Source organism: Eimeria maxima, genomic scaffold (genome assembly GCF_000499605.1).
Source record: "Eimeria maxima Weybridge genomic scaffold, Emw_scaff316, whole genome shotgun sequence".
Classification (NCBI taxonomy): domain Eukaryota; phylum Apicomplexa; class Conoidasida; order Eucoccidiorida; family Eimeriidae; genus Eimeria; species Eimeria maxima.
In genome coordinates this window covers 18,961-30,241 of record NW_013563804.1, presented here as the reverse complement: position 1 = coordinate 30,241, position 11,281 = coordinate 18,961, and the positions used below count along the sequence as shown (strand labels likewise).

Below are 11,281 nucleotides of genomic sequence, written 5' to 3'. Positions count from 1 at the left end.
TTTTATGACCCGTTAATTTGTGTCTTGCCGTGAGTGCATTGAACATTCTTTTTAACCTCTTTCTAATTTATACCATAATGCCTCCATGAGAGATTTATTGCATTTTTGAGTGAAGAAAGTGCGTGTCGAGGACGCACTCCACAAAACCTGCAAGTATAATGCCAACAGAATTGGCTGGCGTTGTTTTGGAGGCAGGCAAAGGCACCTACGGTCCCGTTTGTGACAGCCCATGACAGCCAGTTTGCCGATGTAGGCTTGTATCAACAGAGATGGCCATTGTAGCAATAATAATAACTCGCAATAACTCTGGCCGAGCTGGGTTTAGAATGTCGTGAGACAGTTGAGGCAGAAGATAATATAGGTACACTACAAAGAGGGATTCAAAAAATGACGTAAGTAGGGGAATGGTGTTAGGTGAACCTTGGAACATAAATTTTTCAAATTCAAATCGACAATTTTTCTCTTGTAGCAATTTTAAATGTTAAACTTTACCTGAACAGATTTTGTGTACCTATCATTTGTTATGTACATGAGCGTTACATACTTCCGTGAAATCCTTGATAGATTTTAAGGACTGGCCCGATATCGCAGACATGATATTGGGGCAACTATCAACTGTTCAGGAAGCCGGTTCCTTGCTGTCCCGTACTGGCTGGATTGCTGGTCGGGGACGTCCAGCAGAATTCACGTGCGGAAGCTACTTTGCCTCATCTGCTTGCTGTGATGCACCAGTCAATCGTTTTATTAATAACAGTGGGGTGCAGCTATAAAGCAGTTTGGGAGGGGATGGTTTGATTCGGCGCGTGTCGCAGTGCTGTGTCACTTGGAAAAAGCGGTTCGAAAGCGCTGGAATCTGGAATATGTATGGGGTTGGCTGATTGTTTTTAACACGAGGAGAACTGTGTTCCGCATCGCATCGCAATGACCTGCTCTGTAAGCGTCCCAGGGGGGCGATGCTTTACTCTTGCTCCGCTTTTTCCTCTTCCACGTGGGCTACCAGTGGTCGGAGAATACAAATTTTTATGTGTGATAGATTCTGCTCGATTTGCCGACCTTGACATCTGAAGGCTATGCGTCTTCGGTATCCTGGAGAAGCCAAATGTGGACACTGGTTGCGAGGTTGGCTTTTGCCTAGTTGTTGACCACTTCGTCTGTAGTGCTTGACATTTCGCTTGTGTTTGAGAGAAGCACGGTTGATGCCAGTTTGAGTAGAGCAAGCATCGACAGAGAGTGTGCATTGCAGGACCACGGGGTTGCGTGGTGTGACCCAATGCACTAGTGTGTAATTGGGGCTAGCCATGGACGTGGCAGGGAGAGCTGTCATGTGCTGCATATATGTGTAGACCTATCTTGCTAATGATGGGCCTTTTGAGCCAGTTATTGCTTCTGCGTAGGTGCGTAGCAGCACGGCATGACACCTGTCTGGTGTCCTGGTGCTTCTCATTGTTATGTGCGCCATGTTGAACGCAACGAACAGCCACTGAGCTTGGATGTTGGACAGCTGTGTCAGCTTCCTCACAATGTACGAGCTTCTCGTTGTTTGTGGAAAATGTATTTTGATGTGCCATGTGCTTGGGATTAGACACACGTAGCAGTGATGTGTCGCTCGGCAAAAACTGTAAACTGTTCGACAGTGCTGGATTCTGGAATATGTATGCGTTTGGCAGATTGTTTTTAACACGAGCAGAACTGTGTTCCACATCAGATCGCCATCAGAGGCAGTCATGTGAGGGCGCAAGTTGTGAGAATTTCGCTTTTTGCGTGTTTGCGGGACCAGGCTGTGGGATACTTCACTTGCAGACGTTTTGACACCCTTGCATTGTTTATCACCACTCTGCATCCTCATTCGTCTTGGCCGTGATCTTTCGTGCCATTTGTCTCTCTGAAATGGGGTGTCAGTAGTCGCTAAATCCCAGGCATTCTTCAACTGGGATGAGGTTTTCTCGATCTGCCCACCTTGACCGCTGGAGCGTCTGCACTTTTGGAGAACAAGGCAAGCCCAATATGGGCACTTGTTGTGAGAGTGAACTTTAACTGGCTGTCGACCAGATTGTCTGTAGATGTTGACTGTTTGCGTTTGTTGAAGGGGAGCACGGTTGATGTCAGTTGGAGTAGAGCAATAATCGACGAAAATGCGCGTTGCCGAACTGCGCGGTTGTGTGCTGTATCGAATTGCACCAGTGTAACATTGGGGGTAGTCTTAGTTGTGGTGTGCTGCATATATGAGTAGAGCTAAGTGGCTAGTCACGTACATTTTGAGCGCGCTATTGCTGCTGTTTAGGTTCGTAATGAGCTTCCATAGCTAGAGGCCTTTCGGGTGTTATTGTGTTATTAGGGGTATAACATGCGCTGAGTTGCGCAGCTAGCTTACTTGCAAATGACGCCACTGTACAGTGTTTCCGAGAATGTAGTATAATAGTACCCTTTGCGGTATAGGATGCGAGTATTCAGCTCATTAAGCTTGCTTGGTACGCCAGAACCTGCTAGGTTCATCTGGATCCTAAAACTTTCACCACACGCATCCAAAGTTAGTGCCGGCAGAAATAAGCAAGTTTCACGCATTATAAAGGCATGCAAATGAGCTTTGCGAAAACCCACCAAACTGATTAAGAGAAAGCAGCAAATATTGAGGCATGACAGTTGATCGGGATCCTCCGTGTGTTTGATTGTGGCACCAGGCGGCTCCTACCTCGCACGTTTGGCGGTGTTCATTAGGGTTTATGCGTTAGCTTAGTTGAAGCTGCAGCTCTAGGGAACGATTGCAGCCTTTATTGTCCTGCATTTTGTTCCGTGTGGTCGTGTTGCGAGTGTTTGATGCAGGACGTACGCCAGGAGCGTGACTCTGCAGTTCATTGCTATAGAGCGTCAGCTGCATTAGAGCAAGGTGAAATGGCGTTTTGAGTTTGCTGAAGTAGAAACCCTACTCATGTGGTGGTTCTCGATTTGCCTCCTTTTGTGGCGAAGAACGTTCATTTGAAAAGGACGATGGTAGCAAGGCGATCGCAAGGGAAAACTGGGGTTGTTGTACATTGACGGTGCTTTGGGATTTATGCGTTAGCTTGGTCAAAGCTGCTTCGTCTTTGAAGGATTGCAGCATTTATGATTTCCCGTGTTGGTCCTTGAACTGTAGGACTGAGTTGTGACCTTGTGTAGCTCCGCAGCAGTCATACAGTGAGAATGCTTCCAAGCCGAATGCTGCTTTGTGTCTGTAGCTTTGTGCCGAATGTACAAGGGAACGGGCTGAAGATACTATTCCACAGCTAGCCTGCTTGCCTGTGTGCTGCCGCCGTCAGATTTGCGACGCCCAGGCGATTGTGCAATATCGCGCATTTGTTTGGTTGTGTGTGTTGAAGGCTGTGTTATGGACATTTCTGTGAGAGTGGAAACGGCTATATCGTAGGCGAGCTATGTGTCACAAGGCTCTTCTTTCGATATTCCTCATCGTTGCTACATGCGGGTTGGTGAACGCATCGAAAAGCTTATGCGCTTGGATCTGCGTCAGCGTCTTTACAATGGAGAAGTTTTGCGTTATTTGTGGAAGTAGTTCTTTGATTTGTGTTGAGGGCCGTGGTGGAGTTGGTGGTGTAGCTGGGTTACAAGCGTAGATGGAGGACTTGAAGTCGAACGCTGCTTGCTGGTTGATGTGCATTTTGTACCAGGAGGGATGGATTCTTGATACAGCTTGGTGTTGATAGAGAATGTCGCAGTGATAGCGGTTGAATGACCTGCTCAGCTTGTAGACATTTATGACGGCAATGCTCTGCGTTTGCTGGGCGGCTGTGCCTCTGCCTTGGGGTGAAAATAGTCGACAAATATTAGTCCCATTTTAATTGCGACGAATGGTGCTCGGTCTGCCCAACTTCACCGCTGAAGCGTGTGCGTCTTTGGAAAAATAGGCAAGCCAAATATGGACACCGGTTTCGAGGGTGGCATTCGACTATATGTCGACTAGTTTGTCTGTAAAGTTTGGCGTGCTGGAGTTCTGGTTGAATTGGGCATTTTGGGTTTGTTGGACGCGAACACAGGTGAAGTCAGTTGGCGTAGAGCATTCATCCTCAGAGAATGTGCATTACAGAATTACTGGGTTGTGTGGTGTATCCAAGTGTACCAGCGTGCCATTGGGGATAGCTGTGGACGTGGCAGGTAGAGGTTCTCGTGTGCTGCATATATATGTAGACCTATCGTGATAATAATGGGCCATTTGAGCCCGCCGTTGCTGCTGCTTACGTTCGCAGTGAGGTTGCAAGGCTGGAGGCCTCTGTGGTGTCGTGATTGTTAGGGGGTGAAAATTGTGCTGAGTTGCGCAGCTAGCGTACTTGCCAGTGTTGCCACTGTACAGTGTTTCTGATAGTGCAGTATAATAGTACCTTTTGCGGGATAGCATGCGAATTTGCAGCTTACAGAGTTGCTTGGTACGCCAGAATTCTCATTGTTCTATCTGGAATCCTAACCAGCACATTGCACTAATCCAAAGGTAATGCCAGCTGAAAAAAGCAAGGTGCATTCATTATAAAGGCATGCAATACCTTAATATGCAATGAAAAAACTTATGAAACTGAATAGACGCATGCAGCAAACATTGAAGCATGACCTTGTGTTTGATTGTGCCGACAGGGGGTTCTCCTACCTCTCAAGATAGATGGTGTTCGCTAGCATCTCATCCAAATGAGGATGTGCGTATGCCTTTCCCTTTTCAGCCGAACCGCGGGCACCTCAGGGTTCTGGCGGTGCTACCCCACTAAACGTCCGGAATCTTTCACAGCCATAAAAGGCCCTGCCCTACAGCGTACATGAGCCAGAGAACTACCCTTTCATGCTCCTGTAAACCACTTTTGAAGGGTGCTCTTAAGAAATCCAGTTGCGGGCCCCTGGATTTCCTTGGAATATCCTACAGCAGATCCCCTTGACTTGATGGTTGTCTTGTGGATGCCATTTTTTTTCGTCCGCAACTAACGTGGTGAGGCCGTGGGGCTATTCACTTCTATCACTTACGCATTGTTGCTTCGCCTTTCAATTCACACTGGGATATTCCCTCCACTTTGCCCGCAGGCCTGCTACCATTCATGCCTTGGGCCAGATGCAGTTACCTTCCTAACCCTTCGACTGCGGCTAGTGAACGACCTAACACACTCCACTGCTCAGCTAATCCCACGCTACAGTTGCATGTAGCGCACTGGCTCCTCTGCATTGCTACAGTGGAATCATCTTGCCACAGGGGAAGGGGTCTATTAAGGTAATTCAACAAAAATACAAATCAAATGGAACACAAGTTCCAAAATTACCCGCAACCTATCCCGTTGCCACAGATTTCTCCTTGACGGCATGAACAACTACACTCCAAAATTGCAGTAGAACATACTTTGCAAGTAGTTCCTCCAAAATAGCAGTAGAACACGCTTTGTAAGTAGTTCGCCTATGACAAGGACCAGCAGAAGCCGCTGCAGCCTTAGTGGTAGCATTCGCAAGAGCAAATGAAGGGGCAGCAGCAGCAGTGGCACCGGCGCTAGCACATCCACAGAAGAAGTACCTTAACATTGGTACCTAAGCCATCTTAAGGGGGCCCGATGCACAAACCTGAATATTTCCTTCCAATACTGCACAAAGACGGAGCAGGGGTGCTACAGGGAAACCACATTCAAGCTCCCACCCCAGCCAGTCGCCCGTACACCTGATGCCCATGGCTGTCATCCAACAGCAGCGTGTATTGCAGTAGCATCTTCTTCGCTGCTGCTACAAGCTGCCGACATAACGGCCCGCCGTTGCTTTCAATGCTACTGTCCTTGCACTGATCGATGCTACTGTTGATGCCTTGCAGCAGCGGTACCAACCGCAGCAACATACTGCGCGAGTCGCCCTCTCCCGGCCGTAGCGCTGCTGCAGTTGCATTGACTTCATCTTCGAGCAGCTGAACTGTGTCTGCTGCCGCTGCTTTATGATCAGGCGTCGCACTAGCAGCAGAAACTGCAGCAGAAGCTGGCGCGTACGACCACTGTTGCTGCTGCTGCTGCTGTTGCTTGTTCCTGTCTCGGAATCGACAAACCAGCTTCCTTGCCAGCAAACACGCAGCAACTAGGACAATCCTCTCTTCAGCTTCCGCTATAAGAGGTCCCACAGCAGCATCAGCAACAAGAGCCGCTGTAATAGCAGCTTCTGCGGCCGCAGGCCGAGAGAGCAGCAGCAACAGAGGTAGCTGCTGCCAAATGGTTGGGTTTGGAAAAGTGAAAGCCAGAGCCTGCATAAGCCTCTGCTCTTCTAAGAAACAACTCTGCCTCTGACGCCAATATTCCTTGATGCCTAGGGCGACGTATTCCCCGCCGTACTGCTGCTGATGTTGCTTGAGCTGCTGCTGATGCTGTTGCCTCCGGCGTTCTTCCGCCGCTCCTGAGGCATGGTGGCTGCAAAATCCAAGAGAAGCAATGACCCGTCTGAGATTGAACTCTTCATCTGCAGCCTTTGCTGATAAAAAGAGAGAGGCGGAAAGGCTGGAGGAAACGGCTGAAGGGTCGATGTGGAAAAATGAAGGGAAACTCATGTGAAAAGCCGCGGCTGCCGCTGCTGTTGTCGACGGAGCCGCCCCAACATCGGCTGCAGTGCGAGACAGCAACAATGCCAACTGCAGCCTCGCCTTGTCCCAAGCAGCTGTACATACTCCCCGAGGGTACAGAAGAGGGGGAGGCGGGGGAGGCATGTCGGCACCCTCCTCGTCTTCCTCCTGCGCCGTCTGTCCTGGAAGGAATGGTCCAAACTGAACCTGCATCTCACTCATCTTCACATTCCGGACGCCAGCGTGCTGCTGCTGCTCCTGCTCCTGGTGACACAGCTATTGTTGCCTGCTGCTCTTCTGCCGCTCCAGGTACAATTTTCGTTGTCGAAAAGCTGACTTTATTTGACAAATGTCAACAGCTCCCAAAGGAGAGCCCCCTACACCCCTGTTGTGTTTGGGGCTGCGGGATCTGTATACCCAGTGATCGAGGGGGGGCGCGGCTAGGGCTGCAGCAGGGCGCCTATCCAACTTGCAAACTTCAACGACACAGCTTGTGGTTCGATGCAAGGCGCAAATGCGAAGACCAGTTTGACACGCAGGTTTCCTCTCGCCGTGGCAGAAGAGCGAGGCGGCGGGCTCAGGTTGGGCTGCTCAATGGCGCGGAGTTTAGATCCGCAGGTGACTTTACAGGTAAATGAAAAGGAAAAGGTCCCACAAACGATTGGCCACAAAGGCGGCAGCTGCTGATAAACTTTCGCAATTCAGGTCGACGTGCACTGCAGTTGGGGCAGCGGGGAACTCCTCGATATAAAATGAGACCAAGGGGTGGCTTAGCGGTTCAAGCAGCAAAACAACACGAGTAAAACTGAAATGCCAAATGGAATGAATGCGGTTTAGCCAGGGCGTGCCCATTATTAGATGGCTGCACAGAACAAACCTGCGAGCCTGCCCCTGTGCATGCAACACTCTGTGCAGGCTCAGCCTGATTCAGTGTCACAGGAAGTTGTCACATGCTGCCCTGAGTTTGTTGATAAACAACCGATATAGAGGTGGTAGAAGAAATCAGAAAACGCTGAATCGTCACCAGTGCATGAAAATGCAGTGGTCCATTGCAAACAATGGCTCCAGCAAACGCTGCGCAACGCTTGCAAGGATGTCTAAAGGTAGGATATGAACCCTTACACAGCAATGGTAGGCAGCCGGTACGCAAACGAAATTCTACAAAATTGAGCAGCAAAACGGGAGTATTTGCCCCTGCGTCAACAAACATGAGAGACGCAGGTCCTGAACATTCCCCAGGGATAATTATTATGGATCCAAAATACTTGAGACAAAGGTTCCTTAGAAGAAGATGGCATCCCTTTCCTGTCCCCAGGCGTCCTGAGTTGAGCGCCTTCGCCGTCTGGAGTTTGGGGAGCGATGCCGGCATGCCAGGAGTTACAACGCATCTTACTGCAAGTCAAGGCATGACAGCCACACAAACAAACACACACCAGAGTTCTTTGCTGTATCCTCAAAGATCGTAGACAGTGGTTGAGAACGTTTCCCTTGAGTACCGTTCGTCTACTAGGTTCTTGCTCCTGCTTCAGGCAGAGAAAGCCAACATCAGACAGGCTAGTCTGCAGCCATGCCTTCCGTACTACCATGCAGGACTGGCTCCCACATCGAGTCAGCAAGTTGCTTCCCGGGTCAGCTGAAGGCACGGTTTTGGCAGTGGTTACATCGCGGCGCAAGCCGCCTACCGTGCATAGCCTGGATGCGCTCCATGAAAACTGTAACCTTGTGTAGACGGAATCACCATGGTCACACTTCCCTGTCTAATAAAAACGTGTATGTGGTAACTGTAGTTCACATGCTGGTTGGAGACCAAAATATGACGCAAGGGATAAAAGAAACTCCTCCACTGCCCTTACATCGAGGGGACCGTCATGACAGAAGATGGAGGCATTAATCAAGAGCTCTGTGTGCTGTAAGAACGGTTTCTGTTGCCTTGGATACAGATATTGAGCTTGATTGAATTCAACAGGAGGATTAAAAGGTTGAGATTTGAGAGACGTTTTGAATGTGTTCGAGGGAAATCTTTTTGTACACATGCACCTTTTCAAAACGGCGTCGGTACTACCCAGGCCTATTCATGTAGCCAATCCCCTCGCTGTGTGGGGGAGGTTCGTTCTTATCACCTAGACCCCGTGAGCAATGCGATGCTGCCAAGTGTGATGCGGGTCCTGAATCTTATTTCAGGACTGCTGTGAGCTGCAGTGGAGCACGAATACATACGATGTAAATTCCTTAACTGCCGCTGACCCCGTTCACCAGTTTCGTGGAGTCCTGAGCTCACCGGTTTAACCGCCTGGATATTTGGGACGGGAGGCACCGTACCATGAGTTGCAGTGCACTTCACCCAAACTCAAGGTGCAGGACTGCCCCACATGCAAACGCAAACGAGTCCTCTTATGCACAAACACTGTGGATAGTTGCTGGGGACATTTTTTTGTGTACTGTCCGCGGACAAGGGCCGGGTGAGGGTTCGTCTTCCACTTCAATTGCCAATATTGCAAACACTACGATATATTATTGTCGATTTACTAGCAGCTGGCAGGCATTCCACAAGCGGCCATGCGGGGCTATACTCCCCACCATACGCAGAGCTGCAGAACCCCCCTAAGCTGGGAGAGGGGAGTTGGCCTGACATGATCGGCAACGTACCAGGGTGCAACGCATTACCCAAGGGTGCATGCACTACGTGCAAGCAGGGCACAATTTCCTCTGCGGCGTGCACGAATATTGTGGAGAATTGTTGAAGACCTATTCCTGCGCGCATGTTTTCTATTTGCCTATAGGCTGCCTATTAAGGCAGACCAGGAGTGTGTATGCCACCTCGGTTCATACTTTCCTACTTCGGAGATTACGTAGCATGCACAGATTATCACACTGGAACTACGCCGCAGCGGCAAAACCTTAAAGCTTAGCTACAGAGGCAGAAAAAACAGAGCAAATTACCGGGAAATGCAGCAGAAAGAAAATTTCAAGTTCCTCTACAAACGCAATAGGTAAAGACGAGCACGAAGAGACGCATGACACTGGGGCCCGTTGTCTTGGGCCGACAGGTTTTGCCTGTGCGCCCCAAGCAACCAGAAAACCCAAAGGAATGAGAAGACTGAATCTTACTGACTTGATCTAATTACAGGTTGTTGAGATTTACTTTCAGGTACACACTATTTGTGGTCAACTTGCTGAATCTCCTGTTGCAATGATGCGGAGGGTGGAGGGAGCCCACGGATCTGCATATCCTCTGTGCAGGCTTTGCTCCTTTCTTCTTGTCAACGAATCGCATTAAGCCTATTTGAAGCCCTCCTACCTTGATAGCGAAAAGGAACAGCAAAACAGACTTGGTGCCAGCGCAACTCGATGTGTAGAGGCAGAGGGACGCCCTGCCTGTTTTCTTGCCTCAACGGGTCTTGGGGCCCGATGGGAGCCCCCAGAACTTTCTGAAGGGCTCAGTGGCACCCGGAACTTTCTGAAGGGCTCAGTGGCACAAGAAGAAGGATCTCTTCCATCGCCGCCACCAGTAGCAGAAGCAACAACCCAAGATGACACTGCACGATGCGAAACCTTCTTCTTCACCGAAGCTGAAGTCGTGCTGCAACAGCTGCATACCCTTTCCAACTTTACGCATAAGGCAGCAGCACTTGTTGCTGAAGATTCCACGTCAGAGGGAACAACACCTCGAACACCGTCATCACCAGTAACTCAGCGTGCCACAGCCACAGCAGCACCAGCACCAGCAGCACCAGCAAGAGCCACTACCCTGCATGCAAATGGCTTTACGGCTTGCACAGCGGACGCACAAGCAACACAAGCAACAGCCGTGGCAGGGACAGGAGCAGCACAGGTGGAGCATTTAACGGTGTTCAGTGTGAACTTGTGGCTGCAGCGCTTTCCCAGCACCGCTGCAGCGGTTGTCCATACACTTGAGCGGTATCAGGAGCAGCCTCAGCTTCTAGACCCTTATCTCCCTCAGCGGTTGGACCTCCTTGTCCAGCCCATCAGGTGCCACTTGTCGCTACTTGCGCAGCAGCAGCACCAACAACAGAGCAAGCATGTGGGTCGTGGATGGCAAGCAGCAGTGTCTTGCTGTTGTGTCCGCATGCTGCTGCACCTGGTGTACGTACACTGCAAGGTGAGGGGAACTAAAGAAATTCGATCATTGTTGCCGCAAGAGCCCGAGCTGCTGGAGCAGGTATTGTCGGCTGCGAGCATGCCCTGCAGCAGCGTGGAAGTGACGACGCATCATCTGCAGGGATGGCACAAGATGCAGGATGAACAGCAGAAGCAAGAGCAGAAGCAGCAGCAGCTGCAGTTTGTCTGAAGTGCACACCGCTCTGGAGTTCTGTCTTTACGCTCTTCGCCTGGCTTTCGCTTCTCCTGCTGGCTCCCCTCAGTTTGTCGTCTCTAGACTCCAACAGCAACACAAGAGGGCAGCAGCACAAGCAGCAACAGTGGAAGCAGCAGCTCCAGCAGCAAGAGGAAGAACAGCAGTTGGAGCTGGCTGGAGCAGCAGATGCACCTTTAGGATGGAGACTGCTGCATTTGGCTCTTTGCAGCTTCGCCCAAGATTCTAAGGCAGCGGATGCTGCTGCGCTGCTGCTGCAGTCCCTTTTCCTAATGCCAGACACACATCAGCAGGAACAACTTTTTTTACGAACCTTCCTTCGCTACTACGAGCTCGAACTGTGGAGCCTTGGCCAGCAACAAGAACTGCCGCCGCAGCAGCAGCGGCACGAGGGGGCATGTAGC

At 50.2% G+C, this 11,281-nt stretch overlaps 2 protein-coding genes across 2 annotated transcripts; one reads left to right on the top strand and one right to left on the bottom strand.

The window, feature by feature from the left end:
- Positions 1 to 5,635: 5,635 nt before the first annotated feature.
- Positions 5,636 to 6,766, bottom strand: EMWEY_00028030 (hypothetical protein, conserved; the record flags this gene model as incomplete). Its single annotated transcript, XM_013478205.1, has 1 exon — positions 5,636 to 6,766. The coding sequence occupies one exon, from the start codon at positions 6,764 to 6,766 to the stop codon at positions 5,636 to 5,638; it is 1,131 nt and encodes a 376-aa protein (XP_013333659.1).
- Positions 6,767 to 9,490: 2,724 nt separating this feature from the next.
- Positions 9,491 to 10,853, top strand: EMWEY_00028020 (hypothetical protein; the record flags this gene model as incomplete). The annotated part of the gene is made up of 2 exons (XM_013478204.1): positions 9,491 to 9,534; positions 9,851 to 10,853. The coding sequence occupies 2 exons, from the start codon at positions 9,491 to 9,493 to the stop codon at positions 10,851 to 10,853; spliced, it is 1,047 nt and encodes a 348-aa protein (XP_013333658.1).
- Positions 10,854 to 11,281: the final 428 nt, after the last annotated feature.